This window comes from Harpia harpyja, chromosome 8 (assembly GCF_026419915.1).
Source record: "Harpia harpyja isolate bHarHar1 chromosome 8, bHarHar1 primary haplotype, whole genome shotgun sequence".
In the NCBI taxonomy this organism is placed as follows: domain Eukaryota; kingdom Metazoa; phylum Chordata; class Aves; order Accipitriformes; family Accipitridae; genus Harpia; species Harpia harpyja.
Window position 1 is genome coordinate 37,524,703 of NC_068947.1, and position 21,134 is coordinate 37,545,836.

The 21,134-nt window shown below is 38.6% G+C and overlaps 1 protein-coding gene across 7 annotated transcripts in view; it reads left to right on the forward strand.

Moving 5' to 3' along the window:
* Window positions 1–21,134, forward strand: part of GABRR3 (gamma-aminobutyric acid type A receptor subunit rho3) — a 33,703-nt gene that overhangs the window by 4,633 nt on the left and 7,936 nt on the right. For 6 of the 7 annotated variants that reach the window (XR_008236355.1, XM_052794850.1, XM_052794849.1 and 3 more), the window contains exons 2-6: window positions 3,425–3,537; window positions 13,188–13,255; window positions 14,809–15,032; window positions 17,934–18,016; window positions 19,435–19,575. Coding sequence is in view for 6 of the 7 variants with exons in the window: in XM_052794850.1 (XP_052650810.1) it covers window positions 3,425–3,537; window positions 13,188–13,255; window positions 14,809–15,032; window positions 17,934–18,016; window positions 19,435–19,575 (629 nt within the window). In the remaining variant the exon portion in view is untranslated. Of the gene's footprint in view, window positions 1–3,424; window positions 3,538–11,780; window positions 11,902–13,187; window positions 13,256–14,808; window positions 15,033–17,933; window positions 18,017–19,434; window positions 19,576–21,134 lie in introns of those variants that run through there. The other variant, XM_052794852.1, reaches the window with a different exon arrangement.

Below are 21,134 nucleotides of genomic sequence, written 5' to 3' on the forward strand. Positions count from 1 at the left end.
ATGGTTGGACTTGATGATCTTAAAGGTCTTTTCCAACCTAAATGATTCTATGATTCTGTGATTCTGTGTGGACTTTCATCTCAAACACCACAGCCTGACATCTGCCATACAATGAATGTGCAGAATCGATGACTGCATTTAGACTCCTAGATTATGGTGTGCTGGCCAAAGCTGCGTGATAAAGAGACCAGGGTGCCAGGCCACTGAAATATAATCTGTGTCTTTGCTCTGCTTTTATGAGAATGAAAAGTATATCTTGACTGACCTCAGGAAGCTTTTCTGAGACCTAGGATTGTTACATCTGTCTCTTCTGCTTTTTAATGGAATTGGCGCCATGGGAAGAAGCACTCAAGAAAACATCTGCTGATGGTTTCACAATGCTGTAGTGCTGATCAATAGCTAGATACGGGTCTAGGATTTCTTGGGAGTTAAACAAATACATGCAACTCCCTTTGAATCATCAGTTAAATAACTGTAATGCTGCAGTGAGGACAATTTAATACTATAACTCTTAGCCAAGGAGCAACATCTGGATTCCAGATGCTGATGTTAAAGGAATATCTGCTGGAGAACACTTCTTAGCTTTGGGTGGGGGAAGGAGTCAAGAAGGAGAAAAAATGTGAAGCAGAAGTGTATTATTTTTAATTATTTTAGAAATTTTTATGGAATTTTTCTAAGTTTTGGTACATTTACACACACAATGTTACCAGTGTCCATTAATTTAATTCCAAGTACCATGAGCATATATGTCTGCTTGTAAGCTTATTTTCCTTTACAATAAAAAAATACATTCTGCCAAAGGAAGGTATTGAAGAAAAGATGTGGCATGTTTCTAACAAAAGTGCTATTCTGACCCATGCAAGATCTTGCCTAGCTTGAACAACCACTTTTGATAGCAGCTAGAAATAATTATAGATACTCCACCATTTATATATAAAACAAGAGCTTGAAGAGGCTGTTCAAGTAAGTGGGCACAAAAGATGCTTTTCATATAGGCAGCCTTTCTGTTTATTTTGTCCTCATCCAGGAAAACAGAAGGAATATCAAAATCCCATAACATCTCTTCTCAGTGGCTCATTAAGAAAAAAATTCCTGCCCTGGTAGCTTATGTTTTGCCTCTCACGACTAAGGAAAGTCGTCCTCAGTCACAGACCTGCTTCTAGTAAGAAGTTGTAATAGAAGTATCATAGCTTTAGCCTGCTTCTTCCAGTGAAATAACTGGAGCATCAAACAGATATTTTCCTTGGCACATCTGACAACAAATAACCTAATGCTTCTAAACTGTATTAGCTGTGCCATGGCATTATGAACATAATTAATCATTGTCTCTTATACTGGTTCCCAAGCAGCAGAATTTCCTCGTATACCTATTGTAGACCATTGCAGGTGTTCAGTTCTACTGCCCATTCTACTCTGATACAGGCTTTCTCTGTGGTGATTTTAATTCTCTGAAGCATGAGGTCTCATTTTAGCATCCACATAATTTTCATACTTAGGAAACTAAAGTCTGTATTTGAAATGCCTGATAGGCGTTCGATTGCCCTGATAATTTGGTTCAGACAACACTGCCAGAGACATTCAAGAATACTAAGGTAAATTAACTTGTTCAAGCCCAACAGTTCTGAATAGCCCATGAGCCACCTCAGCATTCCTGTAACATGGCATTTTAAAAAGTAATTTCTTAGGCTTCATTATTAAGAAAAAAGGGGGGAATGGAGAAAAAAATAAGTGAATATAGGTGCATACCTTATCCTAAGGTATTCCATACCTTTTCTTAAGCAGTGTTTGACTACAGGGCAAATCTTCAGAACAGATTTCTATCATTCAGTCTAAAGTAATAATTAGAGTTGCTGGCAGCAAAGTCCAAGAGAATCACAGAAGGCATGAAAGAAATTACGCCTAGGGAGAGACCTTTGCCTGTGGCAAGGCAGCTGTATTTAAGTCATTTCTACAGATATATGTCTAACCTATTCTTAAATAGCCTGAGTGAAAGGAGTCTCAAAACCCAGCCAAGCAATATGTTCCCATGTTTCACTGTTCTTGCCATAAGAAAGGTGTTCCTAATGTGTACCATAGATCTCCCTTGTTTCCACTGCTTATCCTGCTGGGGAGTGGACATGGAGCAAAGGGCCCTGTAAAAGCTCATGATGTGTTCTGAAGACTGTGATGTGTTCCCTCAGTCTTCTTATAAATTAAGCTACACAAGTTCTTACTATCTTCCCATGCCTTTCCTGAAATGGGGGCCCAAAGCTAGGCATAATTCTGCAGCTAAGGTATGGCTAGTCCTGTTATTACTTGGGGCCAGCCACTTAAAGCAGGACATGCAAGGAGGAGTGGAAACTTAAGGAGACAACGTAGCATATTCCTTATAGCAGAATCAAATAGTGTAATGGATTCTTTCTGAAGCCTGTGTACCCCAGCTACCAGATCTGACTGTAGATCTTGTCTGTGTTTCAACCCAATACCTTTGTGACATGGGCATATATCAGACCCCTCTGCTGTCTGTGCCATTGTTTCAGTTTATAGGATAAATGGAAAAGGAGTCTGCATTGTGATGAGCATCTGCTGTTCACTTTAAATGCAGGCTCAGGACATGAAATTTCCATCTGGAGAACTTGAGTCCATTCTTAGGCATGTGAATTTCCCAGTGGAGTTTGGGATATTGTGCAGTACATTGTGTGAAGGGAAGAAAGTTAGGAACAGTCACCAGAAAGAAGTACAGAATTCATGGCATCTTGCTTCGAGTACAGGTTCATCTGTGCTGTCTTGGTGCTACGCAGAAGCTCAGTTATGTGTGGCATGGAGATAAATGCAGAGACAGGACTCCTGATGCAAAGAAATGCTGCATGTCTGAGCAGCAAATAAGGGGATGAGCTAACAAATAACTTGGCCAAATCTGAGTGATGTTTAAGAGGATCTTAAAAAACAAGTCCCTGGATCCAGGACCATCAGTTTCTCAGTCCATTCTCATATTGACTCATTTGAGCTCCTAGGGAAAAAAAAAAAGATTTATAATAAAAAGTATAATTGTCTCTGTAATATGGATAATGGATGAAGTGTTTTAAAACCATGGATACATGATGTTATTTCCAAGTCTGAGTTGCAAGTGGTTATGTGAATAGTAACATTTTTTCAAACAGCTATAATCTCTTATATAATGATAGATACAATCTCTGAGGGGAACAGAAGAAGAGCTAGATATTCTTTCTGGGACTTTTTATATAGAATTGGTGTTCCTCATAGACCTGGGCACCCTCATACCTGATTTCCCTACCTTTTCCAATATATCTTTCTCCAATTTTATTAGCACAGTTGTTTCCCTTATCATACCAGATTCAACTGGTCCCTGCTTCTTTTAACTAGCATTCTGAATGTCAGGCAGAAAAAAAAAAAGTTTCTTATATTTATTTTTTTTTAAACGTAGCAAACGAGAAATTAAAATGAGGAAACTTGACAGCACGAAAGTACGGCCACTTAAATCTGAGCAGCTTCTTCGCATAGAGGACCATGACTTTGCACTGAGACCTGGATTTGGAGGTAAGCAGCACAAGCCTGTGCTGTGCTGGTTAATAGTTTATCCTCTCTCTGGAAGTTCACTTAAACTCTGTCCAGCAGTGTCACTTAAACTCTGTCCAGCAGTGTCACTTAAAATTGAATGACAGACTTAATTGCAGCTCACCTGTTTTGTTGTACTCCAGGAAATAAAGAAGAAATCCAGAAATACTTGAAGGCAAGGGACTTTTTTGTGTTTAGCGTATCAATAGGAGAAACTGTTCAAATTGTCTCCTTTTAAGAACTAATTAAAAAAAATATTAGACTAAGATTCTGTGATTTAAGTATTCCTGTAAACTGCATAGTCTAGTAGCAATTAGCAAATTACTTAGTCACCAAATTTGTTTTGAGAGATTGAAATGAACCATCAATTCCTAAATCTGTTTGCTCTGTACAAAATTAAAAAACTACCCACAGGCCTTCAGTTTATTACCATGTTGTTTTTGTGTTGTTGGGCACTATGATGATTATTTCTTCTTTTAAGTAAATTGCATGTGGATAAAGGGAGTATTCAATGGGATGTTCACAGTTTGGATTCAATTTTGACTCTCCTTCATGAAAGGTAAAAGGAGGAAGCTGCCCCACTAATATTGTCTGAGCCTTTGAGTCACCAGTTCCATGTTCATGATTCATGAAAATAGACTGAACTGCTCTGGATTATGAACCCAAAATAAAATATATGAGGACCAATAATCAGCTGTGTAAACGAACATAAATCTGGGAGGCTAACTGAAGTCTGTGGAGCTATTCTTGTTGACACCAGCTGCTGGGACCTGGGGCCTGGCAAGCATACCAGGAGGGAGACCTGGGGTAAGAAGAGCCTCTTTGGATGCACTGGGAGAATGCGAAAGGGTTTCTTGTTACCCTAGAAATTCTGTCTTGTCAGAGAGCAAAAGTCTTGCCTGGTTTTGAACAATAGTTGAGATACATCTCTTTCTTGACAACAAAAGCTAGGATTACCTCTTGCCTAATACCTGTCTAGTCTAATATCTTTTAGTCTGGACATCTTCTTGTTACCACCTGATTTGCCACATAAGGAATTTAAATTTTTGAGAATGTCATCTCAGAAAGGAAGTAGCATTGCCATGAAAGCAAACAACAGTTTGGGATGTACTTTATTGCTGGATCATCCCGGAAAGCAATACTTATGATGTCCATAAAAGCAACTTTCAGAATATACTCTGTGATCTGGCAGTTGTAATTTTCCACAGGCAGTGAGGATTTTTTTGCACCCAGCAAATCTGTACCAGGCTTTTTCCCCTTCTCCTTTTTTTTTTCAAATGACTAATCATATTGCCCATTCAATTCCTGTTGAAGCCAGCTGTAGTTTTTCCACTGACTTCATTGCACAGGCCTCTCAATAATCACATTGCCATTGGTATGATTTCAGCTGTACTCCTGTCTTTCAGAAATAGCTTTCAGCAGAAGAGTGCATCAGCTTTGCTTCTCTTCTGTCATCCATATGCCATAGTGACATGGGAGGCACTTTTTTCAGTCACATCCAATAATTCACACGCTTCCAAATTTTCAGAACTTTCTTAATATGTGGATTACTTATGTGTGAAGCTCTCTAAGACTGAAACATAGATCCATTAACATTTTTACAGCATACAGTGAAAAAAATCTTAGCAAAATGAATGCTGATCCCAAATTTATACTCCATTTTTCCTATCTTACCATTGGTTTCTGTGATGTTACAGTAGTAGAGAATGGTTTGCTCTTCACAAGAGGTAGGTTAATTAGGCAGCAGCAGAGAGTTAGTACACAAGTGTGACCTCATCAAAGGACAAAACTCACCAACTGAAACATGAATCTGAATAACATACCCAGAATTATTGTATGACAGCAGAGACAGAGTATGGGTTTCTCTGAAGAATGCTGACGATGAAGTGTGCAGCAGAAGGAAACTTAACTAGAAGAGAAGGTGAAATTAGAGGTACCATTGCTACAGTCATTGTCACGGCAGTCATAACGTAGCCCTGAACTGCATAAATACTTATAACATGGGCTTTATGTATTTAAAGCAGGTGAAATTTTGGGTTTGTTTTTATCAAATCTAATGAAGCATTTCAGTACTGTGATTCATGAAGGGCTTGTATCTGTCACATGCCACCGTCCATGATTTATTCAAGTCAGCACAATGCATCAATTCACAATACTGATAGGAGAAAAAAGAACAAGGTCAAAACAGCTTGGTGAAAAACAAGTATTTTAAAATTTTTCCTTACCTTTAGAAGAGAGACAATATTTTGCCTTCTCCTATACCCCATTGCAATTTTCTGGGTATGTCAGGGAGTGGGAATGATAGATTTTGCTAATCTGGCTCTACTGTGCCCCTTTCCCTGAGAAGGTCAATCATCCTTTGCACCACTTTGGGAGAAAAAGCAGCTGGAAAATTCATGCTGTGTTGAACCTGCTGGAGATCCCTCAGTTCAGGGAACTCTTAAATCTAAATCTGGCTTGTTTGATTTCGTTTGGCCCCACACATACAAAGTAAATGAGGCAGACTACAGGACCCAGAGTTTTTAGTATTTATAATCAAGTAGCAAAGGAAAAAACAGAGAAAGCACATGCTGAATTTGATTTGTAAACTGAGCAAACATGCACGGGAAAAAACCTGGGGGAAATGAACATAGAACTGTTGGATTCTGATGCTACCAGCTGCAGTGTTACTGGAAATAATTGTGACTTTGCTCACATGACTGGTTGCTTTCTCATGAAAGTATATCATTGCTCTGTGGAGGTAAGAGATCCTTTCTTTGACCAAACGGACACAACTCTGGTGTCATTTGTATGAGTGTATTTTGGCATTCTTCTGTTGATTGCAATGCCATTCCAGCTGCACAGTCAGAATTTGACTGACTTGATTTTAAAATTTTGTCCTGACATTGTCCATTTATTAACAGATTAGAGATCAAAGTCTGAGAAGCATACTTTGTCAAGATGAAGCAAAACCAGCAAGCTGCTAGCAAGCTGTTTCTACATTTTTGCTGTAGAAATGTTACTTCATCTGCAGTTCATTATACAGTGAGGTTGAGTGAAGCAAACCAGTAATTCAGTACACCCAAATGTTCTTTAAAAAAATAAACTTACATTGTTACCTTGCACTTATTCCCTAAGCCAGGCTCTTGGGTTGTTGTTTGAGGAGGTGCAGGGGGTTGTTTGTTTTTTTCCCTTTCCTCGATATTTTTCTGTTTTGTTGTTGCCTTCCATATAATGTCATGGTCCTCTTTTGTTTGGAAGTCTCCAATAGATGGACCCCTGCTGATGCAAACAGATGTGGACCATCATAGTGATTTGAGTAGTTCCACTAGACATTGGACTAGGAGCACAGATGTTTCCTTTGCTCAAACAGCTTTACTAACTCCATCAGTGAATATTGTAGGAATTATGTTTAGTCCTTGCTGCTTCCAGAAGCACTGATAAAGGCCAGGAGATGGGTATGTGAGGGGTCCTGCAAAGGTATAATAATGCTTGCCAGTTCTGGTAAGGCTGTCTGTCTGCATAGGTCCTACCAAAGGAAATGTCAGTAGACTTTTCATGCCTTATATATCTTCATACTATTATGGCCTAAAGTACTTCAACTGATTTTTCAGCAGCCCGATAAACTGATAATCTGTGTGAAGATAGCTTAATTTTGGACTGGAGAAAAAGTAAGAAATTAAATTATGTTGCCAGCACTTCTTGGAATGGTCACCCCCATGTTTTGAACTCAGTGAGAAAGGGTGAGCACAGGCCAATAACAGACAATGAACAGAGACTTCTAGCAGCTCAGGTCTGAGGGCCACGATGCAGGCTGCCTTAGCAGCCAGAACTTTGGATGTTGAGAGAGGTGTTAAAGGAAATCCTTAGAAATGCTTTCAAGTTACTTTCTTTTCTACTATACATCTATTTATCTATATCCTATTATTTTCTGAACTATCTTATTTCAAAATACTGGTTTGAGCTCTTGGTTTCCTGAGTTCTGCCTTCACTTACTAAAAATTAGCACTGCCATTAAAAAAGATCATGACTAGCCTATAGAGGAGGTCATTCTTTTATTCCTCTGTGCCTTGTTTTTCCTGACAGTAAAACCCTTCCATGCACTCTCTGAACGATCTTGCAGTCTAAAGATTATGGAACGACATGATCACTGTCACTGTGTACATGCAAGTTCTCACTGTGTATATATATATATATTTGAAGTAAGACAACTTTATTTTTCTTTTACACTGTGTCTTAAGGACCTGTCATTTCCTATGCTAACATACATTGTGTTAGTTAAAGAAGTTTTAAAATTGGTTATCTCTGCAGTATCAACCAATATAGAGGATAATAACATTAGCAAGTATTAGAAATGGTGGAAAATAATTTATTAGCATTTAGCTGGTCAAGAGGTAACAGTCTTTCCAGACAATTTGCATCCCATTCTGCAATTAAGCATGATCTTAATTCCAAATTTTCAGAGGGTCAGAAATCCCATTAGCTCACTCCCCCTTATGTTTTCTCCCTCCTCAAGCTAAATTAGTAACATTTAAATTCATCTGAATGTAAAAGGGGGGGCGGGGGGAAGGGGGAAGGAAAGAAAATAGGGCCCAATGAATGTTCAGAAAATGCTGCAATTCTAAAATCTCTTTGCTACCAAGTTGTTTTCTTTTCTGCACCACAGCCCTCCCTGAAAGGTCAGAAATATCTTCTCACTGTGGTGGAGAAGACTCACTCTGATGAAAGTGGAATGGCTTTTTCTCATGTGATACTGGGAGGAATAGCTGGGATCCAGAACAGGAGGGAAATATTTTGGTAATTTTCAAGACCTCTAACAGGATCCTTCTCCTGGATTTTTTTCTCTTACATTGCTAATTCTTCCATTCCAAGAGTTGGCTACTGCTAATACCAGTCCACCTTCATTTCTCACATAAATAAGAAAGAGACAAAACAGTAACAAGAAAATAACATTGCCAGAAACTCTCCTGTTTCAGTCGTTGCCAGAGGAAAGTAAATACATCCACATAGCTCCACTTTCCTGGGGCTTGTTTACATTTCTATCTGGTTTTCTTCCTCTGCGGGCCCACAAGCCCTTTTTAGAAGAAAGTACTCCTATAGACCTTAATCCTTCCCTGGTCTCTGTCTCCTACTGGGAGATTTCTGTAGACCTAGCTTTTTTCCAGCATACACTGTTACAATGCCAACTGGGATACAGTGGCTGTTTTTTCTAAATTCAACATTTATCTTATGGAATTTCAGGTGCAGTCTGCTGTGTGTTCAAAGGTTTGACTATTACAAAAATACTATAGAATTCACTACCAGTCATAATTACTGTAGAAATTGATCCTAAAATGCTAAAAGGATATCCTTTTTACGTAATATCCCTTCTAAAAAGCGTATTATAGAATTTGCCTGCAGTACTATCTATTAAAAACATTCCATGCTCATCAAGGAATTCTTTTGCTATGTTTAAACCCCTAAAATAAAAGACTGGAAATGGTTGTGTGAAGATAAATCCATCTGAAAAAAATTCTATTTTTTCTGCTGAGGAGTAATTATCTTGAAAATCTATGGAGCCTCCATTGTGAAAATCACTAATCCCTCTAAAATAATGATTTGTAGCAATGCTCCAGAAGCAACTGAAGCTGCTCAATTTAATAACAAAATCCCCTCTGCCATCCCCAGTTTTGTCAAACTGGGAAATAAAAAACACAGCTTTGCTCTGGTTACTTTTTTTCAAAGTGAATTTGATGATGTTGCCTGATGGTCAGCCAGAGCTTGAAATTCTCAATACACTACGGAGAAAGCCATGGTGCAGACATAAAGGTAAACAAATGACTATTCTGGCTGGTTTAGGATCCTTTCCAATGCTTATTGAAACGCTGTTTTTAAAACACATCCAATTGTGGCAAAACAAATCCAAGTGATGAAGAAATTACAGTTCTCAGCAACCTGTTCCCAATAGATAATTATTACTGTTTCTAGTGGAGTTGGTTTTTAATCACAGAAAGAAATGTTCCCAGAAAACCACAAAGCTCAGAAGGCCTAGATCAGAGTAAGGTCAATATGTATCTTATGGGGTGGTGGTGTTAGTGACAACAGTAAAAAAATGCTTCAGATTAGAGAAGTGAACAGCACGCTGAAGAGACTGGGGTTGCATGTATGTGCAGTGTTTAGTGTCTTTATCATCTACTTACTTTTGTTGCCAAAGTAGAGTCAGAATAGGAAGAAAATACTTGCAGCTGCTATGATCTGTCTATAATAGGTCAGGGCAGAGGTTAAGGGATGTGGTTTAATAATTGTATGCAGTGAATGCTAGACTGAACAGTATTTTCTCATTAAGCAGCATGAATACAGTCTTTGGCCTTTCCCCAGACGGAAAACAGGAATCTCTTTTTAAGGAGTCTGTTTCACAGTTCTAGCATTTCTACCCAATCAGGAACAAATTTCATTGTAATAGTTCCCTTTTTATTTAATTCACTTTAGAACCATGCACTGTATTTCTCCTGGCCATAGCTTTTGATCTCTTTTATGCTATTCAGTGTCCCCACTGGCTTGGTTTTATAACAGTTCCCAACTTAGTGCAAGCTGTTCTTCCAAAGAATCAAATGCCTCTGTGTGTATTTATGTATAACTGGCACTTCAGTTTGTGTGCATGTAACCAATGTAATCATAAGCTGCCCCTAATTTCTAGTTCTGTGATCAGTTCCTTTGTATCTGCCCAGATGAGGTGAGTTATTGAATGAAATTGTGCCCACACTGGAACAGTGCTTGTTGGGGTAGGAAATAGTCTGTAATTTTTACAAGTCCCAAGAAAGTATTACGACTGCCATCATCACACTTTGAGCAGCTGTCACTAAGAAAAACCTTTTCCTCACTACACATGATATATGGCTTAGAAAGCCAGTCATCCTATTCAGTGATATGATTTGTGGGTAGTTCCTTGCCTGTTTGAAGAATGTTGATGGTAGACATTTAACTTTATTCGCTTTAGATTTGTCCTTGACTCAGAAACTGGTAAAGCCGTTGTTTTATGTAGAGAGCTGCTCCCCTCTCCTCCCCTTCCACCCACATAATTCTACATAAATAAGACTAAACCCACTGTTTTTAACATGCTAGTCAAGCAAATCATCCCTCAAAGTTTTAGTAATAGTAGTTAAGATCAAATGTATGCCCAGATATGAGCACTTCCAGTATATCCTACCGTGCGCCTCTGCCATAGTCCCAGGGTAAGAGTTTGGACACACCTACAATATCAAGAAGTTGAAGCTTCATGGTGGGTAAGATTAGATAATACACAGTTCATCTGCTTATTTGCAGTCATTCTAAGCAACCCTGGTAACCAACAAGCATTTCCAAGTCACAAGCCACCTCACCCCAGTCTAGAATATGCCTGTTACGCTGCGTGGACTTTAAAGAAGCCAAGGGTTGAGGCCAATTTTCTATCTTCAGTGCTGTTCGCATATTGGTCAGCTTTCGTACTGATCATGCTCCTAGTCTGGAGCACTGTGCTTCTATAGCTAGCCTGCTCCCTGAGCCGCCCTGCCTTGTGTACAGCTAGCTCAGGTCTCAGCTCTGCAATGTAGGCTTGTCCTGTTTCGTCATGCAAATGAGGAGCTTGATAGACAACACCCTATCTTTCTGCAGTGTTTGCATTTAAATGATGTGTGAATGCCATTTGTGAATGATGTTCACATCATGTATAAATCCCACAATGACTTCTATTTAGGCTAAACTTGTCTTTAGTTTACAAGATAGTTTAGATGTCAGTGGAATACTGAGAAGGGGATCCACTCAGACTACAACCAGGCATTTTCGTACCAGTACTTGTTACAAGTTGGTATTCAGCATAAGTAAACTATTTGTGTGGTGTGGTCAAAACAAAGACAAGAAGTGGTCAAAAGTGGTTTAAGAGAGGCATAAAAATTTTTATTGGTTTCTGTGAAGAAGCCTTCCTGGATATATACATTGATACTCTTGTGCGTCAGCCTCTAGGGCAGATGTCTCCTGCTGTCTCTATTCTCTAAAAGAAGCAGCATTTTCCCAAGTGCTGTCTAGTGTTTTACTAATGAACTAATTGACTGAACTTTGCTGTCTGGAGTCCTGAATTTCGTTTTGAGCTTTGGCCAACAGACTGAGCGATGCATTCCTCTCAGAGGAAGAAGATGTGATTTCCGAGCCAGACAGGACAGCTCTTGTCAGTGCTGAAACATGCTCCTGTGTGCCTTGCTAACTCTGACCACATTTTACCTTGCTTTCCCATGCACAATGCATCTTCATCTGTTCTGTGCAGGGTCAAACCCTCTATTAAAAAATACAAGTCAAATCAAGAGATTACAGAGACAGATTTTAAAATACCTCAAAAATAGTTCAAGATCTCTACTGGTTAAGAACTGAAGGCAGCTGTGTAATCCTCGAGGACTGCTATTTTAAGGATAATTCCAAAAAGACACACAGTATTGTGGCTGGTTATCAGGACAGTGATATTTCTGGACTATTTTGGCTTGACACTGATAAAAGGAAAAGACAAGAAAAAGAGAAAGAAGTTAAAAATGCTGTTACTATCTCCTGCTGTTCAGACTTCCTTGTACTCATGTTGTGTACTGGGTTATTTTAAATGTGTACTTTAAAAATATTTTAACTGACTATTTTTAACAAATGTAATTGGAATCCCATATACAATAATTACTATCAATTTTCATGCCAAATGCAGAATATTCGTCGGGGGGGGGGGTGTATACACATATATGCACGCATCTCTCTCCTTTCCCTCCTCCGTAAGGAACTGATTAGTCAATTGCTTTATTGGAATGACTTGCTTGCTGAAAATTACAGGGGTATATAGCCCATATAGAATGAGATCCTTCATTCCAGATATTGTATACTGAAGAGACTGGAAATAATTTTATATTTTGCTGTAATTTTTAATTGATTTTTAGTCACTTTATTGTAAAAATGCAAATATGGTTGTATAATTTGTTCATTCAGATCCCCTTGTGTTATAAACTCACAGCCTTTTTCAGTGGCATGAAATAGTGGGGTAGTATATAAAATCAGGTCACCTAGTGCAGTTTGGTATGCACTGTACTTGATAATAAATTATGTACTCAGTGATACCCAACACTCCACCACAGAACATGCTTAGTATGTGTACAGCTTTTCTCTTATGAAGTAGTGAGCAAGCAATCCTTTTTCACAAATATCTATGCCAAACTTTAAATAGTTAAGTAACTAAAGATAATTAAGAGGCATAATAGGTATTTGGTTTATAAGTGTGGGAATAAGCATTGGAACTGGTAAGAAAGCTTTGCAATCTTTGATGTATTTGCTATATATACTCAGCTTTTCCCTATGACAGTTCTAAGTAGGACTCCAAGCAGTTCATTAGCTTTGGCACCTGGAAGGAAGCTGTCACTGCTGTCCAAACTGCAATGCCAATAGCAACTAGTCTGGCTGCAAAAAGATCACTGAAGATTTTGTACTTATTTTTACAACTGTTTAGCACCGGGTTTTACTTTGTTGCCGTGGTCTTTCTCATTCAGTGTACTAAGGTGGACAGACCGTAGTAAATTCTGGGGTGGGGTACTTTCTGTATGTTGCTAATACACAGTCTTCCCTTTAAAAATATGGATGTATGCTCCTCACCACTCTTTCTTTCTGTTACATTGTAGGGTCGCCAATACCTGTGGGCATTGATGTGCAGGTAGAAAGCATTGACAGCATATCTGAAGTTGACATGGTAAGTTGGTTAGTAGAACTGGAATACAGAATTTCAGCCAAAATTCAGGGTCTCAGAAAAATCCAGCTGGATGATATAGAATAATACAGTTAAAGAAAGCAAACCCTTAAAGAGCACAACCTTGCCTTGAAGCATCCAAGTCATTCTCATTTAAACTAGTAAGTGTTATATAAAAGCACATGCTGAATTTCTCCCTGGGCAAGAGGAACAGATCAGAGTCAACAGTGCTCTGATTTGAAAATGTGAACCATTCAGTAAGCCCCGTGGGCTTCCACATGAGCTCTTAGTGCTCTGCACATTAGATGATGAGGCTTCCTGTCCTTTGCTTCCTTTGCTTATGCAGATCTCAATATTCCCATCATTTCTGGCATGGGTGGAGCTGTGCTAATAACAAATGGAAATAGAAAAATCAGTTCCAGGAATGGTCCTAGGAAGGAGACGCCCTCACTGCAATCAAGGACCTGTAGCACTGGAGCGCAGGCTGTTCATTCCTCCGCTGAAAGTATCACTAATAATGCCACCCAGACATCAGTGCCAAGTTGCTCCATCCTAGAATAGCAGGGCACGTTAACTTTGCAAAGACATCTCATTTACAGTATCTTTTCACAGTGAGTGTAGCTCCAGTTGTAGGTGTTGAGTTTGCAATGTGATCTGTCAGTATGAATGCCTGCATTCCTTTGCAAACCTACCCAAATCATAAAATCTTATTACAGGGGCATAAAATCATATTACAGGGGAAGACCTAAGTATCTTCCCAGTACTCTTATCAGAAGTAATTGTTCTACTGAGATAAATGATGTCTGCAAAAGTTATATAAGTGAGCACAGAGCAGTCAAGCTGTGCAGAAGCTTAGACTGGGTTTGCAGCATCCTCTCCCATCTCTTTCCACATGTATATTTTTAGTCATGTTATTTCTCTAAATAGGATGATAAAATATTTGTAACAATCTTTCATATTTTAAAAAAATTGTAATTCTTGTAAAATGTCTTGTAAAATTTACTCTTATGAAATTAATCATATTGTTTCTTTATGATGCATTTCATTCATAAACATACTAATCTAAACCCCTGTGCAATATTTGTACAAAATGTACAGATTAATGGACTTTACAAATTGACTTAATGCTCATGAAGAACTCAAATTAATCCCTTTGTAAAGGAACCACAGTCAATGCTGGGAAAAGCTTGTGAAGTTTTCCAAAGGAAACCTTTTTCCATTTGCCTTTGGTTGGTTTTAAAGTTTCTTTATTATATTTATTATACTTCACTGAGGGCCCAATCCAGCAGACCACTGAAACCTGTAAAAGTTTTATCTAAGTATAAATGAAGTATGAACCTCAGACACCAGTGACAAGACAAACAGCCAGTATCTCAGAGGTGGTTCTAATCTATATTTAAACTCATTGAGTGGCATTCGATTCCTCTCATTGAAGATCATCCAGATGATGTCCAGAGAAAAAATTGATCTTTTGCATGAATTGATTACTTTGTACTGTTTTCTAGTCTATGGGAATAAAACAAGCATTATCTTCTTTTATTTTTAATTAAACAAAGGACTTCACAATGACTTTATATCTCAGACATTACTGGAAGGATGAGAGACTTTCATTTCGTAGTAACAAAAACAAAAGTATGACTTTTGATGGAAGACTGATAAAAAAGATCTGGGTACCTGATGTATTTTTTGTACACTCCAAAAGATCTTTCATCCATGATACAACTGTGCAAAACATCATGCTTCGAGTATACCCTGATGGCAATGTACTCTTCAGTCTACGGTAAGAACAATACCCTTTTATAAGAAAATACATGACTGCAATTGTGGACCAATAATCTATACCGTGAAAAATTACTGGAAATACTTGCAGTTAAGATTTGGATACTGGACTGGCATTAATCCCCTAGTATCATACAATGGGAACTGGTGACCTCTGTACCAGTGGGAAAATAAATTTAGGACTGTTAACATATAGATATTGTTTCCTGTCACAGGATAATGGCAGTTTTTTTATCTGTTGTAAATAGCGCTGAAGTGTATCAAGTGTTAATTAATTGCCAGTGGTTTTAGCAATATTGCAGTAGTTTTACTGTTGAGTACAGTAAACCCCCAAATTATTAGCAAAGAGAAATTGTGGGGTTTTTTTCCCCTGAGTCTTTTAAAACTATCTCAGCTAACTTCACCCTGGGATACCTGTAAACATGCCATTGATATTAACTGGGGCTCCAGATAGGCAAGGGGAGCAAATTATTTGTGCTGATACCAGCAATGTTACACAGGCACGTGGTGTGACTACAAGGAACTGGGAAGTGAAACAGCAATTCCAGGACTGGAACAGCAATGTCATTAAATGCATCTCCCTTCTATCTACATGTTATTGCTTTTCTTTATGAAGCAGATTTGGATGATATGGCAGAAATAGTTTTAATGGAGGAATTTTCCCCCTAGGGTAAAGGCCCTGAGGCCTGTGCATTGCAGAAATCACAGTTCTCCAGTTTGTTACTAATTAGGCCTGTGCACAGAGGTGATATTTCATTTAATCTGGATAGTTTGAAGATTTATGCAAGCACTTGAGATTTTGGCTATGTAATAATTGTTCCAACAAGTCATGAATTTATCTACCCTGTCATGAAGACATGCAGAAACCCACACAACAACAGCTGTACACCACTTTAAAATAGTGTATGTTCAAGAATCACACTGACCAGTAAGAAACAATGAGGTGAAGTATGCATTTTATTGCTATATTCATTTCCATGCTTCATGAGAGAGAGGGATCAGAGGAACTGCACTATGACACTAAGGCTTACAGCAGTGGGTTTCCATGTGAGGGGTAGGACATACATTCAGCTAGGGGAAGGAAGAGTGGTGAAGAGACATAAGATGGGCAAACACATTCTGTCAGCTTGCTGGAGAGGTAAAGTGTCATCAAGATGAACACCAAGAAATTGTGCACAAATAGTTACAAATCAAAGGGAGCATGTGATGGGAAGGACAGAAATGAAAAGAAAGGAAAAAGCAAGATGGGAGGGAAGGAAAAGGAGGAAGTAGAGCTGAGGGACAAACACATTGTGAATCAGTTTGCTACGTTTGCTCATTGCTCGCAACCCCCTCTGCGATGGCAGCCCTTGCCCCGTGTCCTGCATCACATTTGCAAGCTGGTGCTCTACTTTTCTTCCTTGCCCTCATCCTCTCTGCTTGCACAGTTATCTTTCCCTAACCCTGCATTACCAGATAGTGTGTACGGGGTGACTCCTCCTTGCTATGACAGGTGAGCTTGCAGCCAGCCTCACCTTCCTGTGCCAGTGAATAGCAAAGCCCCAAAGTTCCTGCCAAACCTGTGGATTTCTTCCTGAACATAAGCACGAAGGGCAGGTGTCCTGTCCTGTTCCTTTCCTTCTCTATCAGTTCTTATCAAACTGAGAGGCAGGGAAAGGGGTGACATAAAGGCTGAACGAAGGTTTTAAAATGATTAAGGTGAAACACTGTGTTTCTAGCCTGAGTGGTGTTAATGCCTATATTCCTAAAGAATTAGACGTTCATTAAAACACCCTTTTTGTATTGCCAGTTTTACAAGCAATGGGTAGATTATATTCCAAATACTTACATGCAAGAAATCTCCATATTCCAGTTTTTCTTCAGTGCCTAGCATCCAGGATTTTATTGAAGTAAAGCAGAACAAAAATCCAGATTTGTTGCTAAAATAGTCTTTCTTTTTTTCAATCAACATTGTCTTGTTGTTTCCCTGATCCTTTAGTCAATAGCTAAAAGACGGAAACAACATCCATAGTTGGAAATCTTATGCATTATTTTAAAGATATAACACTCTCACAATCTCATTTCAAGCCAGTAAAATCTTCTTACACTTGTAAAAATTCAGCTACAGTGTGATTACTGATCACAAGTTTTCAAAGATCACTTATATAACCAGTATATCCCTTATCACTTAAATCCCTGTAGGATTCAGTTTGGGGAAAACTGAAAAATCAAACTAAAACATCAAATGACATGCAAGCTGTGTCAAGAAAGGGAAATTTGGCATTATTGACTATATTTAAATTGCTGCCTCTAGCCTTTTTTTTGTTTATTGGTTAAAATGTCAAGGGACGCTTATTTTCTAAACATTTGTGAAAAAGCAGGTGGAATGCAAAATATTGTCTTTACCTAGATTTCCTTAAGCTTTTTAGAGTAAAGGCATTTCCATGGTGCTGAAGAGGAGAGTAGGCTTCCAGAAATTGCAGCTTATCTTTTTATGCAATTAAATATAACCATTCTAGCTGGGAAAATAGCACTTGAAATAATATTTCCTCTAATCTGTGATATTATCTACTTCAATCTATGAGAAATCCAGTCAAGAAATGTGAACTCCCCTTGTTAATCTTCCTAAGTATAACCCTTCAAAGCAAAATGTGTGAAAGGCTAATGAAGGATCAGGCCAGTAAAGGGTTTAAAAATTGAAGGTAATGTACTTAATAAGAAAGACTATTTCTGTTTAAAAAATATGTTCTTTCACTGATTTAGTTTTATCTCACTATCTTGAAGCATCTAAAAAAAGTAGAAAAACTCAATCATTAGGATTCTAAACAGCAGATTGGTTGGGGATCTCATAAAGATGTCTGCACAGCCCTAAGAAAGTGTGAAATTTTTCATTTAATTTCTGTTTTTCTGTTCCTTTCTGCAGAATAACAGTTTCTGCTATGTGTTTCATGGATTTCAGTAGGTTTCCTCTGGACACACAGAACTGTTCTTTAGAACTGGAAAGCTGTAAGTTTAATTCACACCTGTTCTTCACATGTGCATTCTTACCAGCTGTCCTGGTTTCAGCTGGGATAGAGTTAATTGTCTTCCTAGTAGCTGGTACAGTGCTATGTTTTGAGTTCAGTATGAGAAGAATGTTGATAACACACTGATATTTTCAATTGTTGCTAAGTAATGTTTAGTCTCAAGTCAAGGATTTTTCAGCTTCTGATGCCCAGCCAGCAAGAAGGCTGGAGGGGCACGAGAAGTTGGCACAGGACACAGCCAGGACAGCTGACCCAAAGTGGCCAAAGGGGTATTCCATACCATGTGATGTCACATCTAGTATATAAGCTGGGGGGAGTGGGGGCGGGGGGATCACCGCTTGGGGATTAGCTGGGCTTGGGGATTAACTGGGTGTCGATTGGCGGGTGGTGAGCAATTGCACTGTGCATCATTTGTATATTCCAATCCTTTTATCATTACTGCTGTCACTTTATTAGTGTTATCATTATCATTATTAGTTTCTTCTTTTTATATTCTATTAAACCGTTCTTATCTCAACCCACGAGTTTTAGTTCTTTTCCTGATTTTCTCACCCATCCCACTGGGTGGGGGAGGAGTGAGTGAGTGGCTGCGTGGTGCTTAGTTGCTGGCTGGGGTTAAACCATGACACCAGCACTCCATCTTGTTCATAATACCTTTTTCACTTATTTTGGTGTGTGACCTGAACCCTTCAACCTGTACATATTAAACTGTGATCTTTGGGAAGATTGCAAAACTATGATGCACCCTGCTTTGCTTGGACTGGGTTGATACTCCAAGGCCTAGATCTAAAAATGTTTCCTCTGTCAAAAATCATGTTTCTTTCTGAGAAGAAAGTGCAAGTTAAAAGTAAAATAAGATGTCAATATTTGACCTCATGGAAAAGTGAAAATGAGTGCTTGTGTTACTGTGAAATGTCTGCTATTGCACCCCTGACTCAGTTGTCTGTAGTAAGCTGTAGAGCTGGACAACAAAAGGTAATTCTGTTTTGCAGAGCCTTTTGATATCTCAAAATTTATTCTTATTTGGATTATGACTAAAACTGGGATGCTGGTTTGTTGTTTAGTTTTGCAGAAGAGAACAGATCCCCAGTGTTCAGGCAGTTTGCTCAGTGTGGCAGCTCCAGAGGTCCGATCCTATGTGCCCAGTGTCCCTGAGCAGACCCATGTCCCCCATCTGTCAGATAAGCTGCTGGCAGGGCACAGGACTGGGCTCCACTTGGAACAAGATGGAATATGGTCTTTATAAATTTTTGCATGTCAACTAACTGGCAGATTGATGTGAAAAAAATGTTTCTTTGGCACTTTCCCATATTGCTTGAGTGGTCTCCTATCCCTAAGAAAAGAAAACAGAAGCATTATACCAGCAGAAGAGGTGATTTAGTTTTTACTTTCTCATAGATGCATACAATGAAGATGATCTGATGTTATACTGGAAACATGGAAACAAGTCCCTGAGCACAGATGAGCACATCTCCCTCTCCCAGTTTTTCATCGAAGAATTCAGTGCTTCCAGCGGATTAGCTTTTTACAGCAGTACCGGTATAGTAAGCCCCTGTCATTAGAAGAGAGAAGCACAGGACACAATCATACAGAATGTCTTTCACATTCAAATTCATTGCTAATAAATGACTGTTACTGCTGAGAGATCTCAGTCAAAATGAGGTCTGTCACACTGGTCTGTCAGCCTAGATCCTCAGTTCTCTTTACATTACCAATGTAACATTTTCTTGATATTAGAAGAATAGTCCATAATACTACTTGTAACTTAACATCTGACAATAAGAACCTGAAAAAAATGCACACCAACAAAATACATGCTGTTGTGAGCTCTTGCGAAATTGTTGTGCTTCTCTGAAAGCCACTGGACTATTGGGTTTACAGGAATCTTTGGGTTCTGGTTATACAGAAAAGCTTTGAAATGCAAACCCTAAAGGGTCAAGTACTAGAAAGCAAACAAGAGGAACCCCAGTGTGTTTTATTGTCTAAAATCTCCTCATTTTTGGAACTATAAAATGTCATTAGAAATCTACTAACTGTAAGATTTCCACATGAGAGCATTTATAACCTATTGAGGTCTAATTCATGGTTTGCTTAATGTGCCATGTTTATACATAAAGTTGCAGAAAAAAAAAAATCCCTTTATGTCAGTGCTACATTGTTTAAATACAGGTATCTGCCCCAGACAGGTTTTTATTTCTCCCTGTAGATCTCGAACTATACTTTCTGGCAAACTGCACAAGGCTTTAGGAGTTTATTATAGTCTTGATTTCATGCAAGGTGGGTTTTATTTTCTTTGTATTTGTACACACAATTATAAATTTTGAAATACTTCTCTATGTAAGTAGTGTAACCATGTTTTTAACCAGATAAAATAGCATGCTTCCTACTGTACTTTCCCATCTGAGTCAATTCATTCCAATGTGGATATTGCCCTTTATATCAAGGCAGATTAATAAAATAGAAATTATTCCATATAATATGATGAAATGCATAATACTTTGGAAAAAAGCCTTTAAGACATACAGGAAAGCTGCAGATGATTTATTTACTCTATTTTATTTACGGGATTGCTTCTTTTTGCATTTAAAAATGAGTCATTCAAGTTTGTGGTGACTGATACTGAATGCAGAAGTTCCAGTTTAAATTATGCTGCAGCCTAAGCAGTGAGGAATTCACAGCTTGATCAGGTTCTTCATCCTTATCTCTTGCTCGTGTATGAGCTAAGAACAGAGCTCCAGCTTTCAAGAGCCACTGTCATCTGAGAAGAGGGCGAGTGATACCTTACTATCATAACTGTGCTTGCTGAGAGCTACGTCAAATTTGTCCTTGTTGCAAGATGGAGCCTGGGATGTTTTCCACAAAACTGCTATCACTGTGTGTTGAAACTGGGTTCCAGGAACTCAGCTGGCTTCTTTCTGCCTTGCTATTCTCATAAAAAAAACACTTATGCAAGCAAATACAGCCTTGTGTACAACCTCATACCACCCCTGTACCTGGGCCTTTGCAGCACGTTCACAGCACCTTTGACTTTGCAAAGTATAACGGCTTAACACTTACATGCAGATGTTTTGATGATAAGCTTACTCAGCAGAGTAAAG